The sequence below is a fragment of the Mustela nigripes genome, chromosome 5, assembly GCF_022355385.1.
Source record: "Mustela nigripes isolate SB6536 chromosome 5, MUSNIG.SB6536, whole genome shotgun sequence".
Lineage (NCBI taxonomy): Eukaryota > Metazoa > Chordata > Mammalia > Carnivora > Mustelidae > Mustela > Mustela nigripes.
Window position 1 is genome coordinate 106142770 of NC_081561.1, and position 24422 is coordinate 106167191.

General features: G+C 40.6%; 1 protein-coding gene and 1 non-coding gene across 8 annotated transcripts in view; one reads left to right on the forward strand and one right to left on the reverse strand.

The window, feature by feature from the left end:
* The window catches only part of SYNCRIP (synaptotagmin binding cytoplasmic RNA interacting protein), a 31686-nt gene extending 16697 nt beyond the window's left edge, over positions 1–14989 (reverse strand). For 3 of the 7 annotated variants that reach the window (XM_059401025.1, XM_059401024.1, XM_059401023.1), the window contains exons 1-6: positions 13995–14078; positions 12470–12629; positions 11634–11752; positions 11417–11524; positions 8881–8994; positions 8605–8781 (exon numbers count right to left, since the gene is read on the reverse strand). In XM_059401025.1, coding sequence (XP_059257008.1) covers positions 8605–8781; positions 8881–8994; positions 11417–11524; positions 11634–11752; positions 12470–12617 — 666 coding nt within the window. In that variant the 5' untranslated portion in view covers positions 12618–12629; positions 13995–14078. Of the gene's footprint in view, positions 1–8604; positions 8782–8880; positions 8995–11416; positions 11525–11633; positions 11753–12469; positions 12630–13994; positions 14217–14922 lie in introns of those variants that run through there. The other 4 variants (XM_059401028.1, XM_059401027.1, XM_059401022.1 and 1 more) reach the window with 3 other exon arrangements.
* Positions 14990–19408: 4419 nt separating this feature from the next.
* LOC132018833 (U6 spliceosomal RNA) lies at positions 19409–19515 on the forward strand. The gene has a single exon (XR_009404614.1). It is a non-coding gene; the product is annotated as a U6 spliceosomal RNA (small nuclear RNA).
* The last annotated feature ends 4907 nt before the right edge of the window (positions 19516–24422 follow it).

Sequence of the window (24422 nt, forward strand, 5' to 3'; positions counted from 1 at the left end):
AGAGAGAGAGAGAAGCAGGCTCCCGCCGAGCAAAGAGCCCGATGCGGGGCTCGATCCCAGGACCCTGAGATCATGACCCGAGCCGAAGGCAGCGGCTTAATCCACTGAGCCACCCAGGCACCCCGACAGGTGAGATATTAAAGAGGTAAAACCCAATCTGTCAAAATGACAAATCCACTCATCAGTATTATTTACAAACTAAAGTTCAAAACTATTAACGCTAATCAGGAAAAGTAAATTATTTATATCATACAATTAAAATCACCTCAAAATTTCATTTAGTAGTAGTAGTAAAGGTGGCAGCAGCATCAATAATTACAGATTAATCCCCCATACCTGGCCTCAAAATTCAATGTTGTGTGTACCTACAAGTGGGGCTACACAAGCTAAAAAAAATCAACATGAATTTCCATACAATTTGTAGACCAGCCTTATAGCAAAGCGAAACCATTCCTGTTTTTTGGTTTTTTGTTTTTTAAAGTAAGCTTTACACTGAATGTGAGGCTTAAACTCACAACCCTGAAATCAAGAGTAGCTCCAATGAATGAGATAGCCAGGAATTCCTCCTTCTCCCATTTTTGCATAAAAGGTACATCAGGTAGAAGACAAGAAAGCATATACTAAGTCAAAATATCAATTCCTCCCTGTCCCTTTCTCCATCTTCAGATCCTCAAATCTAACATGAAATTCAAATGTCCTTCCTCCAGTTCAGAACAGTTTTATACTTTCTACCACACTGATTCAATTCATGCTATCAAAGTACCTGGTCATCATGATCCCAGGATTATTTGTATTTTCTACACTTATGCCTGAGACCTTTTTTTAAGAAAAGAAATCACAGGTTTTGCCTCCCCATCACCAAAATAAAGTTCAAATACCTGGACATCATGTAAATTTAACCTTAAATTCCTACTGCTGCTACTACTTTCTCTCCACAATAATCTTAGCTATTGACAAGAGTTCTCAAACAGCGTTATACTGCTGAGCCTCTGAATAAAATGTTTCCCTGAAACTTCCATCATCCAAACTCCTCTGCATACCTGTAAATTTGGGCCCAACCGCACACTCTGCAACACCTAAATCCTATAAAAAAGGTCAACAAAACACCCTTCTATGTTTAACACAGACCAGTAATTCTAAACAATGACTTTGTGCCAAGAGGACATCTGACAATGTCTAAAGACATTTTTTGGTTGTCAACTAGGGATGGAGCCTTGCTGCTAGTATTTAGTGGGTACGCAGTGGCCAGAGAGGGTACTAAATATCCAACAATTCACAAGATAACTCGGCAGAGCAAAGAATCACCTGATCTAAAATATCAACAGTACTGAGGCTGAAAAATCCTGCCACACACCTGGTTTTCTCATAGCATTTATGTTCTATTAAGACCAAAAACCTCTTGAAAGTGGAAATCTAGGGACACCTGGGTGGTTCAGTGGGTTAAGCCTCTGCTTTCAGCTCAGGTCATGATCTCAGGCTCCTGGGATCGAGCCCCGCATTGGGTGCTCTGTCAGCAGGGAGCCTGCTTTCCCCTTTCTCTCTCTGCTGTTCTGTCTACTTGTGATCTGTCAAATAAATAAAGTCTTTAAAAAAAAAAAAAAAAGAGTAGAGATCTATGGGTTACCTGAAAATTCAACTCAAGGACTTGACTAAAACTAAGATATCAAAAAACAGAAAAAAATATGAAGTGTTTAAAGGGAATATCGGACTTATTCTGAAGTAATAGAACTTGGCATAACTTTCCTCCAGAAGTCCTAAGAGTAGGACCTATTTACCATAAGAAAATGTTTTAAAACAAGTTTAAAAAAAGAAAAACTTATAGGGAAAGTCAGAATTCTTGGTTATACCACTTCCACAACATTACTGCTTCAAAGCAGTAATGACCATCTCATCATTTACAGAAGAGAAGTTTCTTCACTAGTCCTCCTATAGTATAACAATGCAGGGTAGGTAAAGGTTATTTAGGATGGCTGTGGTTTCTAAACAATACAAATGATATGAAGATTTAATTTAGCAAGATTTAGAAAGTCAACTATAATTCTTCATCCACATTTTTTTAAGTAAAAAAGGACAAAACAATTAGAGCTAACCCACATAGTAAACTGGCTCTCCAATTAAACCATTAAAGGAGCAAAGGAGACCCCCTGGGCATATTGTCCAAATAAAGTAAAAGAAGTACCCGGAGGGATGCCTGGCTGACTCTTTTGTTAGAGCACTTGACTCTTGATCTCAGGGTCAAGGGCTTGAGCCTTAAGTCTGGTGTAAAGATTACTCAAAAAAAGAAAAAAGAAGGGCACCTGGGTAGTTCACTCAGTCAGTTAAGCATCTGCCTTCACCTCAGGTCGTGATCCTGGGGTGCTGGGAATGAGTCCAGCTTTGGGCTCCCTGCTCAGAGGGGAGTCTGCTTCTCCCTCTACCCCACCCCACCCGCCCCACAGCTCGTGCTCTCTCAAAAATTTAAAAATCTTTTTAAAAAAGGAAAAAAGTACCCACTACCCAGAAATAAACATATCTTAAAGCAGTGCCCAATCTACAGATTAAACATGCATTTTTATATGTGGACTTGAATTAACCTAAGAATTTTAAGACCCATCACCATAAATTTCACACCCCAGCAGGTTAACAAGCAAGTTGAGTGGTAGAAGGGCATTATAAAACTGTTCTGAACCTTAACAGAGATTCTAAAGTAATGCTGATCAATCCTAACTCTTAAGAATTAGTATATCAGGACACAATCATAGCATTAAAATGACCCCCCCCCCCAAAAAGTGATGCCTCCCAACTCAAGAAGTTCAACACTGATGTTAAGGTATTTCAGAAATCTAGCTTTCAGATTTAGTTCCACAGTGAGGTGACAAAATAAAGATGAAGTCTGAACATTAATCAATGCAGTTTCAGTCTTTCGGAACACCATAGCAGGAGTTGTACAGTCTGGAACATTCTTGTCGTCTAGGCTTAAAATCCCATCACTTTTCCTTCCCTCATAGCCAGTCAGTTGCCCAATATCCCCAAACTAGCAATCTCAGATTTGAAAACTAATGCAGAAATGGTTATTCAGTTCTAACTCTTCCCATAGCAGCAAAGTCACTACGTCCCCAGACTGTCCACTTTATTTTTAAATATTTAAGAATCTCCTTTAGGTTTTTCTTTAAATAATCTCTACATCCAATGTGGGGCTCAAACTCATAACCCTGTGATCAAGAGCTGAATGTTCTGACTAAACCAGCAAGGTGCCCCCAAAATCTTTACACTGAGCCAAAATCTACTACTCTAAAAATTCTATAGTAACTCCTTTCTCCCCCAAATGACAGCACTTCATATACCTGCACACAAAGGTCATGACTCAATTGTTCTCCATGCCTTGCCAATCACTCCTTCTGTGATACTGCCCAACTAATGTGCTTACTAAGAGTGTCACCAGATAGTAACATCCATAACACAATACTGTAGATACAGACTGAGATTGAGGAGTCTAGAATAAGCTGGAGACTATTAATAATCTCCCACTTCTAAACACCATGGTCTGTAACACATAATCCATGATTACCTGAGCTACCTGGCAACCACTCCACATTGCCGACTCACACTACATGTTACTTCTGAAATTAATTGTATAAAGGACTTGACCTTCGTCAATTCCATCTTGCTCATGTTAACTATCTGTTTCAGACTATCAGAATCTTTTCAGGTCCTGATATAATCATCCAGGGCATTTACCACTGTATGCAAACTCAAGTCACCAGACATTCTGAGGGCAGTCCAACTATGTCCTGATTTAAATCATTGTTAAAAATCAGAATGGAACCTATAGTGTACCACTATCTAGTATCTCTCCTTCCAAAATCTTTAACCTCTCTCCCTCCCCTTCTATGACTGTGACCCTCCTGGGCCTTTGTTCTCTTCATCCAAACTTCCTTCACTATTCTGTTATTTACATTATGTTACCCACACCAAGACTCAAAACTTTAATGGTATCATGCAACTTAGCCCAGTAGTCATGACAATTACCTTCTGGCACTAACGTCATACTAGCTTTATCTCCCATTACTCAGCAAAACACTGCTTCAACTACATTCACCTGTTTCCCTAAATATCCTGTTTGATCATCTTTATCAAGTTTTATAAAAACTCTTCTGTAACGAACTCAATACAATCTACCCCTTCATCACTGTTACCCTCTGAACAATGCATCTGCTTCCTCTTTCACTGTAGTCTGCCTCTCATGTTCCATAAAGTCAAGAACTGGATCAAACTACCTTGTACGTCCACAGAAGTCTTCCTATTAAGCACACTATTTGTTAAAATGCAACAGAATATCTTGTGGACCTGTCTTGTCACCTGCATTCATAAAAAATGGTTTTATAGATGCTACACCAGCATACATCAACTACTTTGGTAAATAAAACCATCACTGCCTATTAAAATTTTAACTTTTAATATGCAGATAGAGACCCATTAGTCCAGCATTTATAACATAAGCACTATCAGCATTTTCAGCAGAATATTTCTATTATCTAGGAAAGTGATGGGCACTGGGGTCCAAGTGGCCCTGAGCTTCAATTCCAGGAGCACACCATACAAAGATAATTACACACCTGCTGCCTACCATTCTTCCTGGTCTTTGTGACACCACCAAATACTATGTTTACTTCCGAGTATCTCCACAGGACGAAGGGGAAAGCAATGCCCCCCAATTTATCCACAATAATCCCTACCACTGAATAAATAACTGCAAATAAAAGCTAGACGATCTTTAAATAGTATAACAATCCATAGCTAGGGGCGCCTGGGTGGCTCAGTGGGTTAAAGCCTCTGCCTTCAGCTCAGGTCATGATCCCAGGGTCCTGGGATCCAGCCCCGCATCGGGCTCTCTGCTCGGCAGGGAGCCTGCTTCCTCCTCTCTCTCTGCCTGCCTCTCTGCCTACTTGTGATCTCTGTCTGTCAAATAAATAAATAAAATCTTTAAAAAAAAAAAAACAATCCATAGCTAATATGGGAATGTTATAAATTCTTGAGTCATAAATAATAGATGAGAAGGCACTAGTGAGCCAGTCAGGTAGGTTATTTACCCAGCACCCACTGGATAAATATATAGTGGCACTGTTCTGAATGTCAGGGATATACAGAGGGAAAAAAAGCTTGTATCCTGGAGGAATAACCAAGTAATTTACAAAACCAACAAACAATTTTAAATACATCTGAACATTCTATTTTATTGTGTTCAGGGCACTGTCATGGGGCAACTGGATGGTAAGCTGCTCAAGTCAGAAAAGGCCCTCTAAGACCTCCTTGGTAAGACAGCAGCCATGGTAACTGGAGGAGCCTTGGAAAAAAAAACAGAGGGTAGCCTTGCGATGGAAATAGTCATAGTTTATGTGGGGGACAAAAAGACAAAGTATGGATGGAAGGGCAAAAAAAGAAAAAAGTAAGGAGAAACCTGATCGGATAGGGCCCTTTTGGAAGCCATCATTAAAGTTTTCAACATGGGAATGTTGTGATCTAACCTATGGTAAGAGTAAAGGGACAGTGGAAAGCAATGAATAGCAGGAAGGTTCTTCAAATGGTACCTTAAGACTAAGGTGGTAGCAATGAAGATAGATGCCATAAACATTTTGGCAGTAGAAACAGGACTTATTTCCTGTGCTCCTTTTAACACTACCTAAACCACTACATAATTTAAAAGAATCAGGCTACCTGATGACATGACGTGTATTGCTGACTTAAACTGTTCTGTCTAGCCAAAGATAAGAACTTAAACTAAACAAACCTGGTATAACACTAAAGCTGTAGGGCATCCAGTAAGTCTCCCAAGCTATTTACTCTTCTGCAGAATAAATTCCAATTACTTTAAAAAATAAATCGAAGTAGTATTTAAAGGTAATAATGTAGCACCCTAGCACAGCTCCTGTGTCTTAACAAGCACTCAATAGATAACTATTTATTTACCTTTCCCAAGTTGAGATTTCGCTTCCCCTTTAGATCATCATCATTTAGGAAAAACATTTTTATTCCCCAAAATACAAAGCAAATATTGGCTGAAAACTGTGTCATTTAAAAAGTTTGCAGCTGCTTCTAAGTTCTTGCCTCTTTTTCAGCTGTTAGTACCAATCCACTTTACAAGTAATTCAGACACAACATATATAAAAATTTTAAATCCACAACATTTATATATATTTTAGTAAACTCTACCCCTAACATGGGGCTCAAACTCATGACCCTGTGATCAAGTTACATGCTCTACCAACTAAGCCAGCCAGGCGTCCCAAAATCTGTAATTTTTAGCCTAGGTGGGGAAAACCATTACTGAATCATACCAAAAAATAAGATCAAAACCATAAAACTATCTTTACGTTTTAAGTAAGCTCTATGGGGGTGGCTGGGTGGCTCAGTTTAAGCGTCTGCCTTTGGCTTGGGTCATGATCCTAGTGTCCTGGGATTGATCCTCACATCAAGCTCCCTGCTTCTCCCTCTCCTTCCCCCTGCTTCTGTTCCCTCTCTTGCTGTCTGTCATATAAATAAATAAAATCTTTAAAGAAAAAAATAGGTAAACTCTATGTCTAACATGGGGCCTGAACTCATGACCCTGAAATCAAGAGTCACATGCTCTAATGACTGAGCCAGCCAGGCACCCCAATACATAAACTATCTTGACCTAAGGTATTCCTCAAGACACTCAAAGTACAGGAAAGCAAAAAGAAACTATGCTTCAATCCTGTCTGATCTATAAATAATGCCAAACAGGCATTTTTTTAACATATGATCATCTACAACTAGAATAACCATTCCAATATTTCACATAAAAATTCACTTTACAAAGAGGTATAATTCAAGTAAACTCTCATGATACATGTAGGATTAATTTTCAAAATATGCTCCTTTAAGGAACACATTTAGAAGAGTACTCATTTCCACAATAAATACAAAATAGCAAAAAACATCCTAATTAACTTTAATTCCGTGTTTCTCTAAAATGTTTCATTTCCTCAAAAGTCTAGTCCTCACTGTTACATTAAGGCAAATCTCCCAAATCTGTTATCACCAAAATCCTACCACAGTAAAGCATCCTTTTTAAAAAAAGCAATGATGATACATCCAATTCATCCCAGTGGATATACAACACTACCACTAAAAATATCTTTCAAAAAGCACCAAAATGCAAATCCTCCTAATTCTTCAGGCAGTAAATAAACCTGCTCCCAGATAGGGGCTCAAATCACAAACCCAGAAAAAAGTGTAAGGAAATACAAGAATTAGTTCCTAGATGAATCAAAATGGCTGTTTGGATACCTATGGAACTTTCTGCGTTACAGTTTAAAAACTTAACTATATTAACAAGAGCAATGCAATTTTGGACAATCTTTATTTGTTAAGCCAAGGCAACTGCCCAAACTGAAAATATTTCATAATGAGTTTTTAATGGCACTAAAAATCATGTTAGAATTAGATTATGTATCATCTTCCTCTAATGATGCACTTAAGGATTTTAGGAATCGTCCAGAAATAAATTTTAGTGAGGACCTACCATAATTACTCTATTTGGTAGCAAGAATTAAGTGTGCTACAAATGTTTAATGATTCCTTTAAAAATATTAATACACAAAAATCACCACTTATACACTAAATAACCATACTTATTAAACAGAATATCCCTTTCTTTTTTTAAGACACTATGATCTCTCAAGTACCACTTTTCTAATGAAAAGTCTTTACATATTCAGTTATACACACCAATGGAGAGATTCAAGCAATATAAAAAGCAAAACATAGTTGGTTCCTCTACTTATGGTATGCCTTAAAATGTGGAACATCTGAGTATGAGGAAGAAATAAAATTCAGGAGAAATCAATCTGGAATATTAAGTTTACTTGGAATTACCCATAAAATATGTAAGCCAGACAAGGCAAATTTAAGAAATAACTGCCCAAAAAAAGAAAAAAAAAAAGAAAAGAAATAACTGCCTTAGTGAACCATTTACAAAAGTTCCTCCCCAGCTGTATTTTTTGGTACATCTCTTGTGTTGACCTTTGACATCTTCAATTATAAAACGTACAAATCATCTCAGTCACAAAACTTAATAAAACTAGTTTAAAGATGAATTATATAAACTATAATTTGAATCATTAACAAACTTCTTTAAACGCTGGGAAAATTACTAGGTCCCCACACCGTCCATCTGGTATACTGAAATCAAATATTTAACTCAGTACAAAACCCTTTTTTTCATGAACTAAAAATTCATCATCATAAGGTCTTTGTGATGTATTTTAGAAAAAGGGATGGCCCAGGTACAGTCGGAATATAAAGGAGCCCTACCCTAAATACTTACTTTCTGAAATGTTTTAACATTCCCATTAAAAAGCCATCACTAAGCCAGAGGTTTCAAAGAACCCATAACTCAAGAAATCTGACACATTACTTTATAGATCCTCAATCCAATCAACCATACCTGCAAAGAATACTGCTACAATGAGTACACAGAGAGTGTAAAAGAAGTGACTTATTAGCAATTCCAAAACCATTTTGTTAACTCTTATGCACAATAAGAAAAAACTTGGCTTTAATTAAAGATAGTGAATGTGGAGACTTTAGGAAGAAAAAACTTACCAGTTTAACAGCCTCCTGAGCTGCTTCTTTTGTACAAAAAGTGACAAACGCATAACCTCTATTGAGACCAGTGAGTGGATCCATCATTAGACGAAGATCCCATATCGGTCCAGCTTTCTCAAATAATGGAACAAGTTCATCCTCAAACAGATCTCTTGGGATCTTCCCCACAAATATCTGTAAATTAAACATGAAGTAAAAACCATGGAGAGTTTCTTTAGGAAACCAGATACCTGTGCATTTACTACAAAAGGTACAAGTTTTTAGTTTCTTTACCTCAGTGCCAACAGAAGGCTGCTGACCTGAATAAACGGAATCTGGAGGTGGTCCCCCATACTTCCTCTGTCCAGTGGTCACATCAAGTGTGTAGCCTGTTCTTTCCAAGAGTGCCTTGAAAAGTTCAAAAGTCATTAGTACATTTAATTCACAAGACCACACCCATGCATTTCACAGCTGAAAATCAATCTTGTTCAAATCTTTCCATTTACCTTGGCAACAATCCCTATAAACAGGTTTCTGGTATCTGGTTTCAGAATTTCTCCTTTAATGTACCCTGCAGTAGCTCTAATTTTTAGTGAAAATTTCAGGATCCTAATCAAATTATTTTCTGATCTTCAATTATTTAGCGTTTACTGAACAACACAAAATACTGATCCATCAACAACTGTTTAGACAGGGCCTATATCTACTCTGCTAATATCTCCTTAAAAGTTACTGCCCCTAATTTGGTTGAGTTTAACTCTCCCAGAGACGGAAGTAGGTAAGTTTCCTCTTCCCAAGTCTGGATTTCTAACTCAATAAATTCCCTATTGCCCACACTTCTAATACATACTGCCATTCTGGTCATTTCACCAACCTTTGAACAAATTATACTCCCAACTAAGTCCAGAAACTTAGGAGTTACATGAAAAACCACCTCCTTAATGCACCTGACATTCAAGTGCCATACTTCACAGACAACATGGTTCATTCAGAATAAAGGAGAGCCAAAATCACTTGAAAACTATGTAACTGCAACAGTGTGAAATGACTTCTACATTTTTATCTCCCTAAAAGCAAACTGTTAAAATTTAACACAACTCCTATTTACTAATCAGAGTGTTAGTTTCTCTTACCCCTTACTATAGGCAAAAAGTGTTAGAAGTGGTCCACTGCTAGCCTAAGAAAAAAAACAAGAATTATTCTCTTCCACCACCTCAACCGCAAAACACAAAACCCCTTTCTAAAGAATAAATTCTAATAATTAGCTGATAAATTCTGAAATAAAAACAAGCTGACACCAAACATAATGACCAATTTTATCAAAATGCTATTAAATGACTTGGGGTCACCTCAGTCTCTAGAAATGAAAATGACAAGACATTTTATACATCTACCTGAATAATATTAAATATCTGTGAAAAAAATTATAATAAAAAAATTCCATTTCTAAAATCCCACAAACCACTACAGTATTTTCAGCAGTCTTTTTCTATTACACACAAATGTTTACTGAAGGATGCAACATTTGGTAACAAAAATAAACTGCAATCTACTATATTACTTTAACATAGATGAATCCATTAAATGGCTCATCTTCCCTTTTTCCCATATGTAATCCCTTTTTCTTTCACCTTCACCTTGTTTTTAACTATAATCTTTATTATGACCCAAATAATACCTTTATTATCAACTCCTAAGTAAAAGAAAACATCTCAAACATCCTATAAAAAATATCACTGTCTCTTCTTGCTGTAATTTAAATCACACTAAAGCTTTAAGCCACTCTCTCCCAAAAATAGAACAGAAAGTCACATAAACTAAACTTTACATTTTAAATAAAATTTTAATAATCATAACTCCTAAAAGGACATTTTACTAGAACTGACATTACATTATATTACAATAGGCACAACTATACTCCATTTCTATGGAGAAAGTTAGATTTATAATTCAAACACAATTCACTCACAGCTAGACCTGTGAAAGCCTCAAATTTATGGATGACATTAACAGCTAACTCCTTATTCCAAGTTTCCCTCCTCCCATACCATTAAAACATCACTTAGCACCATTAATAACTGACTTAAACCATAACCTTTGGTTCAAGAGCACTAGTACACTGTATTAAGAGCACCAGATTAAAACTATTATGATCACTATGAACTAAAAACCAAAACAAAGATCAAAACCTAGCTGCATTTGAGTCCACTCACTGTTCTATGTGACCTTAATTAAAAAAAGAACTTCTACTCTAAGCCTGTTTCTTCATTTACATTTCCACACTAATCTATTTTATTGATAAAAGATGCCTTTAGAAATGAACAAATTCGCCTTAAAATCAACAGTAATAGAAAAGAAAGAAGAAAGTATTAAAAATTCTAAAACCATTTAACTTGGGGTTTGAGAATTCTAAGAAAAACAGTCAACCATTAAATGTACACTCCCCTCAAAATGAAGTGACCTGATGCCCTCCCATTTTTGTTCCACTGTCACTAATTTGGGCTTGCAGCTTTTCAGAAAACATTTAGAAATATGGCAGACATATTTAAGTGTTTTCTTTAGAATACCAATAGCACTGATTTAAACCATAGCTCAGTAACAAGAGAAACTTAAAAGTGAGTTGTTGTAGAAACAGAAATAACTAAAGGCAGGAAACTTTTCAAAATAGTAATTTAAAAAGATTTAACAAATAATCTCATGATTATTAACTGTCAACATCTTGAAGAAACACACCCATTTCACATCCAAGAAGTATTCAGCAAAGCTAGAAGAAAGTTAAAAGAACTTTAAAACTGAAGGCAATTCTTTAAAAAAGCTTTTAAAGGCATACCTTAATTTTTGCCTCATCTGGTCCTTTGCTAGAATCTGCTACTTTGGTCCCTTGTTTTTCTCTCTGCCTGTAAGTCTTCATGACTCCACATAAAAAGGCACTTTTGTTCTACAAAAGAATTTTCCAAACAGATTTAACTATTGTCTTAACTATATCTAATCAAATGGAACAAACTATATCAAAATTACTATTTTATTTATACTGAAATTAGCATTACCTGAACATGAGAGAGATCACTGTCTTTAAACTGCTGAAGAACTGCCAATGCACCGTCTTCATTGAATTCTTTTAAAGCTTCGATAGCTCTTTCATCTAAATCACTATGTGCAACCAGCCCTGGAGAAAAGAAAACTTAATTAGTTGTCAACTTTAATATTTTTGGAAACTTTTTTTTTTTTTTAAGAGACCATGATTGCCAATACAGGTACATGCTTGCCAACTAAGAATTCTCCCATATCCCTTATCTATATAATGAGAAACACACATTCTTTAGTCATTCTGAACTGCACTCTCAACTAAATAAGGCCTCTCAACCACACTTGCAATAATGAATCAACTTCTTTTACATCATGTTCTGTGTCTAAGTCACTTAGTTCTTAAGGCTAAGTATTTCTACAATAAATATATAGGCTTACAAATCCTAAAATCAACCAACAAAGTACCAAGCATGACAACTGAACCTCTACTCAATTTCAAATACCACTAGAAAAAGCAACAGCCACACCAAGACAGACTACAAGTCTACAGTTACCGAGTACTTTAACAAGAATCCTACTATAAAAATACCCCAAAAAGTCACATGGCCTGTTCCCAACATTTTGCAGCTGTTGCTACCATCATATACTTATCCATCTGGCCAGCCAGTCTTTACCTCCTAACCCTTCCTTCTTCCCTCCCTCTATGCACCTTAACCTCTAGTTCACAACTATCACGACAGAGCAAAACTCTAGTTCCCACACTTATTGGAAACCACAAAAAGTTGCTATTTTAGCTCAAAGCCAGAAATCCAATAGAAAAATTTCATAATATAATTTTGCAAGTGTTAGTTCTTACCTGCAACGTAAATTTCATCTAGTTTTTCAGCAACTTTCTGTGGTAAACCAGCATCAAGCAATGTCTGAAAATTTTCTGAATGGATAACTGCAGAAGTAGTATCCATGGGCTCTTCAGTACCATTTCCATTAACATGTTCTGTAGCCATGTTTCCAGAGATCTGTTCAAACGCAATAAGCAAAATTAAACTAGGATCTTCAAAAAGGGTAGAAGAAATATAAGAGCCCCAATCTTTACTTTCTCTACCAATTTCTACACCAGCCAACCTGCACCTCCCTTTAAAGAAACCTTACAGTCACTACCGCCTGACAAGCCAGATTTGGAGCGTGCGGCACAGGAGGACAGATTCACTATGTTTTTCCTTAGCACCACCCCTGACTCACCTGCTAACACTCCCTAGGAAAAACCATATTACAAATGGAGCCCAATCAGCACGAGGACCAGCCAGCGTGCCACATGCAGCTGTGCCTGAACAGAAAATGAGGTGTGCAGAGAAAGCAAAGCTGGGCTTTTCTCTCTCCAAGGTAAACCCCCAAAGTGCGCGCTTTTCCCGCCTGCCGCTTATAGATCAGTAACAACAGCCAGCGAAGAACAAAGCGCTCACACAAGCTACCTTTCTACCACCCAATTTCTCCACCCTTCACCCCCGCACCCCAAAGCCCGCCCCCGACTCCGCACCCATAGCGGCAGCCTCACCGCTGCGGCCACCAGGAGCCCATTAGAAACACGTGCTCTGCGCCTTCAAATGTCCTACAACTTCCTTCAACGGAAACCCACCGAGTCCCAGGCCAAGACGACCATCACCGGCTCCCAACGTCAACCTGAAGCCAAGATCGGAGCCCCCAGAAGGCAGCAGCAGGACAACCTCGCCCCTTCACACCGAGGCCGCGGCGGCGCCAGGCCACAGGCTCTCCCCGCCCCCCCCCCAGCGCCGCCGTCTCTGCCGTGACACATGGCTCTCTCCGCCCCGGGCGCCGGCGACCCCCAGTCGCCCGCCCGCCCAGCCGAGACGTGAGCCGCGGCGCGTGGTGCAAGCCCCCACCCCTCGCCCGCCCGTGCACTGACTGCGGCGCCGGGGCCAGGTGTCCCACCCCCGGCCCAAGGCCGGCAACCCAGCAGAGTGAGGGCGTTCCGCGAACTGCCTAACGCCCGCCGGACCGCAAGCACCACCCAAGCTTGCCGCGCGGCTGCGGGACGGGACCCGCTCCTCTCCGCCCACTCCCGCGCCGCGACGACGGCCACGACAGCACCAACTCCGCCGCCGCTCGCGGTCCGCGCGGGCCAAGGGGCCGCCTCCTCCCCGGAGCGCCGCAGACAAAGCCCGAACGGCGGCAGCACATGGAGAAGAGGAGGAAGTGGCGGCGCGGGCCGCGGCCTACTCTCAAGCAGCCCTAGTCAACGTGCTCCTCTCCCCCTTGGAATCCATTTTCCAGAAAAGCCGGTTTCTCCCCACACCTCCCTCCCCCAGCTCACTCCACAATGTCACGGTGCTCCCCTCCCAGACCCGGGTCCAAGCGGTCGTTACCTCCCCGTTGGGCTGCGGCGGAAGGATCCTGTCCGAGGAGATCGGGTTGCGGGAAACGCGTGCTCGCTGCTCCCTGTGTCCGGCGCGAGTGGAGCTGTTGTAAAATGGCGGCCGAAGCTCACGCCGCTGGCAGCAAACCCGATCCAGTTCCACTCGCCTCCGAGCGCGCTCCCGGTGCGCGCGCGCGCGCCCGCGTGACCCCCCCCCCCTTCCCTCCCCTCCCTCGCGCGTCCGCTTCTCTCACTCACTCCCTCTGCCCCTGCCCTCCTCCAGCTCCTCCTTCTCCCCCTACCACCACCACCAGCCTCCGTCCGGCTCCTTTCTCGGCCTTTCTTTCTCCCCTCCCTACTCCTTTCCCCCACCACTCCCAGTGCCGTCCGCGGCCGCTCAAACACGAGTAGCCGCCTTTCCCCTCCTCGCTCGAAAGCTCGCTCACACCCTCCCTCGCTCGCTCTCTCGACTCCGTCCCCCAGTCCCAGCCGAGTCGGCTCCTCTCTTTCTCTCTCCCGCGCTGACGTGACGACGTAGTCTACGCCTCGGGACGCGCGCCCGCGGGCTCCGCCCCCACGCCCCGCCACCTCCCTAGCTCCTCACCTCCCGGGGGAGGGGGGCGCGAGACCCCGCCCTTCCGCTCCGGCGGCGACGGAGGGGCAGACAGTGAATGAAAGGCCCGCCCCTTCCCCTCCCGGCACTCCCCCTCCTGCTCTCCTCCGTGCGGGGCGGGCCGGCTCAGCGTGTCCCTCTCGTTCTCCTTTGTCAGGAGACAGGCATCTCCCCACCCCGCCCCGCCCCACCCCACCCCACCCCCACCGCAGCACCACGCGCACGCCACCCCCACCGAGCTCCCGTCCGCCCTATCCCCCGCCCCGTCCCGGGCCGGCGGGGCGGGGGGCGCGGAAAGCTACCGCAGATCCCGGAGGGCACCCACCGGTCCGTGCGCGCCCGGCCCCCGCCCCCGGCGCCGCGGCCGCGGAGCCGTTCCCGGCTGTGTCCACGCCGCCGCCGCCCCGCGCTCTTCTCGCTCGGGAAGCTGCAGGCGCACGTGTCCCCCGGGGCGGGGCGAGGCAGACAATGGGGCGGCGGGGGGAGGGGAGTGGCGCGGAGACCTGTAGACCTTTGGTTAACCTAGACGGTGGGACTTGAGTGCGGGAGTCACTCTGGGAAAAGCAAGTCTCCCCGGCCGGACAATGGGACCTCTGGAGGCCCCGCGCCCACGCGGCTTCACTTTCGCGAAATCCTTGGGCGGAGGGAGGGGCGCCCGGGGCTCGGACGAGGAAACCCTGGCTGCTTTTGAGGGGAACCGGGCTGGCTCCAGTGGAGCCAGAAGCGACTCCAGCCGTGGGATGATACGAAAGCCAGATTTGGAAGCGAAACCGCCCGGTGGTGAAGAGTTGTGCAATAGTCTGTTTCAGTCTCTGGCCTTTTAAGCAGTTTAAGGGCTTCCTCAGAGCACAGTTTGAGCAACTTGAAGCAGCACAAAAGCTGCGTGGTTAGGGCAACTGTGAAGAACATATCTGTGTTTCTTTTTTAAAAATCTTGGCAACTAAATCTTATGTGAAGTGACATTTCATTTGTAGCCATTTACTAGGTGTAAGAAAGACAAGACAAAGACATGAGAATTTCAATCGCCGTTTAGATACTAATTTTATCCAATTCAGCTGTAATAGAAGAGTGTCCTTTTGGTTAAAAACAAGCTTATTTTTAAGAGCTCACTGGTTCCCGAAATAAGCTCTGTGATGTGACAACAAACCAGTGGTTGGAGGAAAAGTTAGATGAGTGCTCTTGAAAGTGCTTAAGCACGTAAAATGTCAGATTATTTTCCAGAGGTAGCTGGATCAAAATATGAAATACTTGACCAAAGTACTATCTAGCCAATCTGTTCAGCAGAGATCTAACATTTCCACCACCTAACAATCCCTTACTATTTATTAAACATGTATCTGCTATGGTGTTCAGCTAATTCAGCAACAAGGATTTTAGCTCATAATCCAAAGGTAGATAATGTTAAAAATGAAAAATAGCCCAAATGTTTACAAAAATAAAAATAGGGTAATACTATGAATTAAAAAATGAAAATTATGAATCTGAACCATCCAATCCTTTTTTTTTTTTTATTTTTAGATTTTATTTATTCGTTTGACAGAAAGAGATCACAAGTAGGCGGAGAGGCAGGGAAGCAGGCTTCCCGCTGAGCAGAGGGCCTGATGTGGGGCTTGATCCCAGGACCCTGAAATCACGACCAGAGCTGAAGGCAGAGGCTTTAACCCAAGTTCCTTAAAAAAAAAAAAAAAAAAAAGGTACCTCGACCTAGGCAATGTCTTCTACCAAGTACCCAAGACTCCCAAATTAAAATCTCTAGCTCTTCTCTGACCTCTAAATCGTTTGTCTAATCACCCCCTAAGTCTTTATGTGAAGTTTCAGGCCCTTCACAACATTTAAAAACCGACCCCATGATCTTCCTCTCAATCTTCTAACTCCAGAGTTCTCATCCCAATGAACATCACCCGCTTGAATCCAGGAGCATTCGCTGTGATCTAGAGAATAATACAAGACACTAACTTTTCCCTCTCTGTGCCATATCAGTTCACCAAAATCTTGTCAATTCTGTGTCCCTAATGTAACTCCACTTCTCTATATATTGTAGCTAGGTAACAAGTTGCCATCAACTACCACCTAGACTAATGATGTATAGCCTCCTGATTCATTCACCTTGCAGCTTTCCTAATGCATTTATAACCCAAGAGTCTCCCCCTTCCTTCTCTTTTAATTGCAAATAAGACCCTGTGGAGCATCCACTTAAAACCCTTCATTAGTTTCCCATTTCCCTTAGAACAAAAGCAAAAATCTTTAGCTAGATCAACAAAGTCCTCCTTGATCTATCTAACCGGTCTCCCCAGCCACATTTCAGCCACTCTTTCAACCTCAGCTGGCTTTCTTTCAATTTTGGCATTTCTCAGGTTTGTGCACACTGAGGGCTTACAAAGAGAAGTGCCTGATACTCAAAACAAAACAGACCTGAGAAAAAAGCAATCAGCCATGCTCTCCGTTTGACACCTTTTTGAGTAAAACAATAGTATCATTTTCCTACTGATCTACAGAAAGAACTTGAGGCTTGGCTCTAAGAATTACTACCACACTGAAACGTAGGAATACTTACTAATACTAAAAAACAAGCAAAGGGACGCCTGGGTGGCTCAGTTGGTTAAGCAGCTGCCTTCGGCTCAGGTCATGATTCCAGCGTCCTGGGATCAAGTCCCACATCGGGCTCCTAGCTCGTCAGGGAGCCTGCTTCTCCCTCTGCCTCTGCCTGCCATTCTGTCTGCCTGTGCTCTCTCTCTCTCTCTGATAAACAAATAAAATCATCAAGCAAAACAAAAAACAAAACAAAACCCCAAACATACAATAAAAGGGAAAAAAAACCATAGTAGATTGATTTAGTATGGTATATACATTGGGCTAGATTAAAATGTATCTGAAAAATCTGGCACAAGAAAGTGCTCGATGAGTATGTGTTCTTACTAGCTGAATCTTCTTTAGTACTTAGTACAAGATGCTTACTAAATATTTGCTGAATAAAACTGGAGAGTAACAGGCTGAGACCCAACCAACCTTGTTCTAATATCAGATCTGCTTTAAATGGATAGTGTGTGGTTAAATAAATCATTTTACTTCTTAGAATTTCTATTTCCCATCTATAAAATAAATTTATTGAAACATAATTTTTAAGATTTCTTTCAGCTCAAACATTTTATAATGTATAAAAAAATTCTCAAATCCTTTCTCTTTCATTACTTTAAAAATATTCAAATGTCCTGGGGCACCTGGGTAGCTCAGTGGGTTAAGCCACTGCCTTCAGCTCAGGTCATGATCTCAGGGTCCTGGGATCGAGCCCCACATTGGGCTCTCTGCTAAGCAGGGAGCTTGCTTCCCCCTCTCTCTCTACCTGCCTCTCTACCTACTTGTGATCTGTCAAATAAATAAAATATTTTTTTAAAATATTCAAATGTCCTATTTGCCATTTAGGATCTTCCCCATTTGAATCCCAACTTCACTTTAAAGCAAAGTGGACTACAGTTCCTCTTATAAGGACCCTTTTTCCAAACAAAAGAAACATTAACAACAACAAAGATTGGTAATATCCAATTTCAGTATCATCCCTCACATAAATGTGGGAAACTCAACACACATTTAATGTTAGTAAGAAGATAAATTAAGGGGTGCCTGGGTGGCTCAGTGGGAAGCCTCTGCCTTCGGCTCAGGTCATGATCCCAGGGTTTTGGGATCGAGCCCCACATCAGGCTCTCTGCTCAGCGGGGAGCCTGCTTCCTCCTCTCTCTCTGTCTGCCTCTCTGCCTACCTGTGATCTCTGTCTGTGAAATAAATAAATAAAATCTTTAAAAAAAAAAAAAAGAAAAAGAAGACAAATTGGTAGAACAAAATAATTTGGCTGTCATGTTTACTCCAGTATTGTTTGTAATGCTGTATAGAAGTGTGCATATGTGTGTGTGTGTGCTTGAAATATATATAACCTAGGGGTGCCTGAGTGACTCAGTCATTAAGTGTCTGCCTTCAGCTCAGGTCATGATCTCAGCCTCCTGGGACTGAGCCCCACATCGGGCTCCCTGTCCAGTGGTGAGTCTGCTTCTCCTCTCCCTGCTGCTCTCCCTACTCATTCTCTCTTTCATTCTCTCTCTCTCAAATAAATAAATAAAATTAAAATATATATATGTATATATAACCTAAACATCCAGTAATAGGGTACTGATTGAATAAATTATAGTGCATTCACATAGTGGATTATTCTGGAGCCATTGAAAATAATGAAGTAGCTATCAATGTCCTAACATGGAAACATATTCAGGTTACATTCTTCAATTTAAAAAAAAAAAAAAAAAAAAAGCCACCTACAGAACAACGTACAGTGTGACATTTATTCATTCAATTTAGCACCTTCTGTGTACTAATGTCCATGGTATGCACTAGACTTACAATGATGTACATCAAGATAGACATAGGTGATCACTGACTCATGAAGCTTGCAGGTCTGTATGTATGTGTATAACCAGGTAAGCATAGATATAAAGATTTTTGTTTCTATAGAAAATAATTATAATTATAGAGAAGGATGGTATGGTGGGAGATCATCACTTTTTACTTCATACACTTTTGTGATAGTTGTTACAATAAATATTTTATTTTTATTTTAGTTTATTTATGTTATTTGGGAGGGGTAGGGTGAGGGGCAGAGAGAAAGGGAGAGAGAATCCTAAGGAGGCCCAAGACTAGCATGGAGTCCAACATGGGGCTCCATTTCATGACCCTGAGATCATGACCTGAACTGAAATCCATAGTCAGACACTAAATCCACTGAGCCACCCAGGTACCCCTAAATATGTGTTTTTAAAAAGTTTATTGTGCTCACTTTGGTAGTACATATACTAAAATTGGAATGATACAGAGAAGATTGGCATGGCCCCTGTGCAAGGATGACATGCAAATTATTTTTTTTTAAAGATTTTATTTATTTATTTGACAGAGGGAGATTACATGTAGGCAGAGAGGCAGGCAGAGAGAAAGAGGAGGAAGCAGGCTCCCTGCTGAGCAGAGATGTGGGATGAAAGCTTGCTAAAATGAAGAATCTCAAAGAGGGTACCTGGCTGGCTTCGTGGGTACAGCATGTGACTCGATCCGAGGACCCTGGGATCATGACCTGAGCTGAAGGCAGTGGCTTAACCCACTGAGCCACCCAGGCGCCCCGACATGCAAATTCTTAAAGCATCCTATATTTTAAAAAATAAATTAAATTTTAAAAATTAAAAAAAAAAGTTAATTATTTATGTACCTCATTACTGTCCTTTCGTCCACAAAGTAGTGAAAAGGTTAATTTCATTGCAGTTAATAAAAGGCAGGCATATAAGCACACCTGTCTGAATTTTTTGTCATCCAAAATTCTTGCACTTAGTGCTACACTGTTTAGAAAAAAATCATATTTTCTTTGTTTCAATGTTTCCTAAACGTTCTTCAGTTACCATATATTACTGTGGTAATGGAGAGAGGACCCTAGAATTAATACGGGAAAAATCCACAATACTCCATCATTCTTTCCACAGAATCACGAAAACCTAGAGTCAAAAGAGACTGGAAGTTATTCAATTCCATGTTCCTAGTACTCAAGATCGTTTTTTGGAAAAAAAGAAAGAAATGGATTATTTTCCTCTTTTAAAAATTGGATTTTTTTTTTTTTACTTAAAAAAAGAGAGAAAGTTTTCTACAACATCTCTGACATCTTATCTTTATGGTAATTAAAAGGCTGATGTGTTAAAATTTAAAACATCTGCTTTGCAAAGACCTCACTAAAAGAATGAAAAGGAAATCTACAGATTGGGAGAAAAATCTTTGCAAAGCACATATCTCCTAAAGGACTAATATCCAAAATATACAAAGGACTCTGGAGCGCCTGTCTGGCTTCCTCAGTGGAACATGTGACTCTTGATCTTGGGGTTGTGAGTTCAAGCCCCATGTTGAATGTAGAGATTACTCAAAAACTAAGTAATTAATTAAAAATTTAAAAATCTTTTATTTTTTTTTTAAAGATTTTTTTATTTATTTGTCAGAGAGAGTGAGCAAGAGCGAGCACAGGCAGACAGAGTGGAAGGCAGAGTCAGACGGAGAAGCAGGCTCCCTGCGGAGCAAGGAGCCCGATATGGGACTCGATCCCAGGATGCTGGGATCATGACCTGAGCCGAAGGCAGCTGCTTAACCAACTGAGCCACCCAGGCGTCCCTAAAAATCTTTTAAAAACTCACAAATATACAAAGAAATCTTAAAACTCAACAATAAGCAAAAACCCAAGTAAAAGATGAGCAAAAGACTTGAATAGATACCTCACCAAAAAAGATACACAGATGAGGGCCACCGGGGCCCTGGATTAGGCTCTCTGCTCTGTGGGAAGCCTGCCTCTCCCTCTCCCAGTTTCCCTGCTTGTATTCCCTCCCTTGCTGTCTCTCTCTCTCCATCAAATAAATAAAATCTTTTAAAAAGTGGCACCTGGGTGGCTCAGTGGGTTAAGCCGCTGCCTTCGGCTCAGGTCATGATCCCAGGATCCTGGGATCGAGTCCCACATCAGGCTCTCTGCTCAGCGGGGAACCTGTTTCTCCCCCCTTTCTCTTTCCCTGCCTGCCTCTCTGCCTACTTGTGATCTCTGTCTGTCAAATAAATAAATAAAATCTTGAAAAAAATCTTTTAAAAAGAAAAGGTATACAGATGAAGATAAGTCAATATCACATATCATTAGGGAATTACTAATTAAAATAGTGAAATACTACAACACACTTACTATAGCCAAAATCCAAACCACAGACAGTAAATGGTGGCAAGGATGTAGGGCAACAGAAACTTTATTTATTTTTTAAGATATATTTATTTGAAAGAGAGAGAGAGAGAGACAAAGAGGGAGGGAGAGAGTACAAACAGGGAGAGGAGCAGAGGGAAAGGAAGAGAAACAGACTCCCTGGTAAGTGTGGAGCCTGACATAGCACTTGATCCCAGGACCCCAAGTTCATGACCTGAGCTGAAATTAAGAGTCAGAAGCTCAACCAACTGGCCACCCCAGGTGCCCTAGGTAACAGGAAGTTCTAATCATTGATAGTGGGAATGCAGAATGGTATAGCCACTTTGGAGGACAGTCTGGAAGTTTCTCACAAAATTAAACATACTCCTACCATACGATTCAGCAGTTGCATGCCTTGGTATTTACTCAAATGAGCTGATAACTTAAGTCCAAACCAAAACCAAAATAAAACAGAAACACCAAAACAACAACAAAAAGCACATATGATGTTTTGTTTTGTTTAGGGGAGGAGGGGTAGAGGGAGAGGGAGAGAGAGAATCCCAAGCAGACTCCATACCCAGCATGGAGCTCAGCATGGAGCCTGACACAGGCTCACAACTCTGAGATCATGACCTGAGCTGAAATCAAGAGTTGGACGCTTAACCAACTGAACCCCCAGGTTCCTCCAAAAATGCACATGATATTTAGAGCAACTTCATTCATATTATCAAAACTTGGAAGCAATCAAGATGTCCTTCAATAAATGAATGGATAAATAAACTTTGGTATTTATATAATGGAAAATTATTCTGTGCTATACAGAAATGAGCTACCAAGCCATGAAAAGACATGGAAAGATCTTAAATGCTTGTTGCTAAGTGAAAGAAACCAATCTGAAAGGGCTGCAAACTATATGCCATTCTGGAAAAGGCAAAGCTATAGAAAAAGATCAGTGGCTGTAAAGAGTTCAGAAGGAGGGAGAGATAGATAACTAGGTGGAACATAAGGAATTTTTAGGGCAGTGAAATTATTCTATATGATACTATAATGGTTAATACAGGTCATTATACATTTGTCAAAACTCATACAATATACTGAATAAAAGGTGAACACTAATGTAAACTGTGGACTTTAGTTAATAATAATGTATCAATATTGGTTTGTCAATGGTAACAAATGTACCAATTATCATACAATGTTAACACTGGGGTAGAGGAGGACTGGGGGAGTGAGTATATGGAAACTATTTTCTGCTCATTTTCCTTAAATCTAAAAATGCTCTTAAAAATAAACTCTATTAATTAAAAATGTCAATGTTTTAAATATACTTGGAATTCTAGACATTCTTTCATTGCTTTTAGCTTTCTTTTATTTGCTTTTTTTTTTTTTTTAATTAGAAGTCCAATCTCAGGGGCACCTTGCTGGCTCTTGATCATGTGATCTCAAGAACATGTGACTCTTGATCTCAGGATTGTGAGTTTGAGCCCCACATTGGGCATAGAGATAACTTAAATTAAGAAAAATAACTTCTAAAAAGTATAGTCTCATTTTAGCTGCTGGCACTTAAATTTTATAATGAAAGTGATGGATTAAATTATAAGAAGCCACAGAATTTATGCAAGTAACTAAAAAGAGAAAGAATTAGGTACACATAAACCATAATGGTTTTATCAAAGTATTCCCACTCTATTTCGAATGGAGTCCCAGACTACAAGCAATCTTTGGTTGTTCCGATTTTCATGATGAATGAGGGCACAAAAGAGGAAAATAGAACGGTAAGTCTCATACTGAACATGTCCATCATGGTGTGTCTCAAAGTTCTTTTCAAAGGTAACCTTACCCAAAGTCCCTGATAAGGGAGCAGCCTAGGCTGTCAGAGTTTTACTCTGTAACACCACTCATCCTTGTCTTGCCAGAATTTGCTAAACCATCATCAGGCACCAGACTGTTCTTAGAGAAAAACCAGAGAGTCAGTGTTGTGAGGAAGGAGTTAGAGCTGGGCTACAAGAGATCATGTCAAACTAAAATTATAAAAAAACAGAAACCATAAATAAGAAGCTGGAGGAATCCACTCACTACATTCATCGTTCCACAAACACATTCTGAGTACCAATTATGTACCAGGCACCGAATTACGTTCTGGGTGAATAAAGTAGAAAATCCCTCTTGCCTTCATGGAAACCATAGCTAAGTGAGGAAAATAAACAAACAAACAAAAAAAAAAAAAAACCAAGCAAACAAAACATTTATAAAATGTGATAAATTCAAAGAAGAATTTAACATAATAGAGTGTTACAGAATAGGAGGACCTACTTGGGCTGGTCAAGGAAGGCCTTTCTAAGGAAGTGATGTATAAACTAAGACCCGAAAGAGTAAACCACGGAACATGAAGAATAAAGGAGAGCTGGAGGAACATTTCAATCAGAATGAATAGTGTATGTGAAAACACTGAGAGGAGAAAGAGCTTGGCCTTTATTGAAAGGAAGCTACTGTGGCTGGAGTATATTTGGTAAGGGAGGTAATGGCTCAAGATGAGTTTGGAGAAGTTAGCAGGAGTGGAGCCAAATTACACAGAACTGTGTGAGTTAGTGCAATGGGAAGCCACTGAAATTTTTCACAAATTTAAAATTAGTATTTAGAAACAGAATTGATATTGGGGGTTGATGATGGAGATGGAACCAGGTAAAAGATGAAGTTACTTGGACAAGAGTATTGCAGAGGAAATAGAAAAGAGGTGGGCATATTCAACAATATATTTTGTACCAAGTTTGCCAAGGACTCAGTAGGGGACTGAAAGTAGGGAGTTAAGGTGGAAATTGATGGATGTTGATGCTATTTTTTGAGTTGAGGAATTCTGAGAGAATAAGATTTCAGGAGTGTGTCAAGAATCAGCAAAGCAGAACCACTACGAATATTACAAAATGAATTTATTATAGGAATAAGAATTAATATGATGAGAGAAGCTAAGAAATCAATGGTTCAAAAGGGAAAGTTGGAGAATGAGAGCGACTCACTAACCAGCCCTCCTGAAACTTGGGTGAATAAGGGAAACCTTGTAGGAGAATCTGGGACCAAGAAGGAGAACTAGTAAAGAGCTA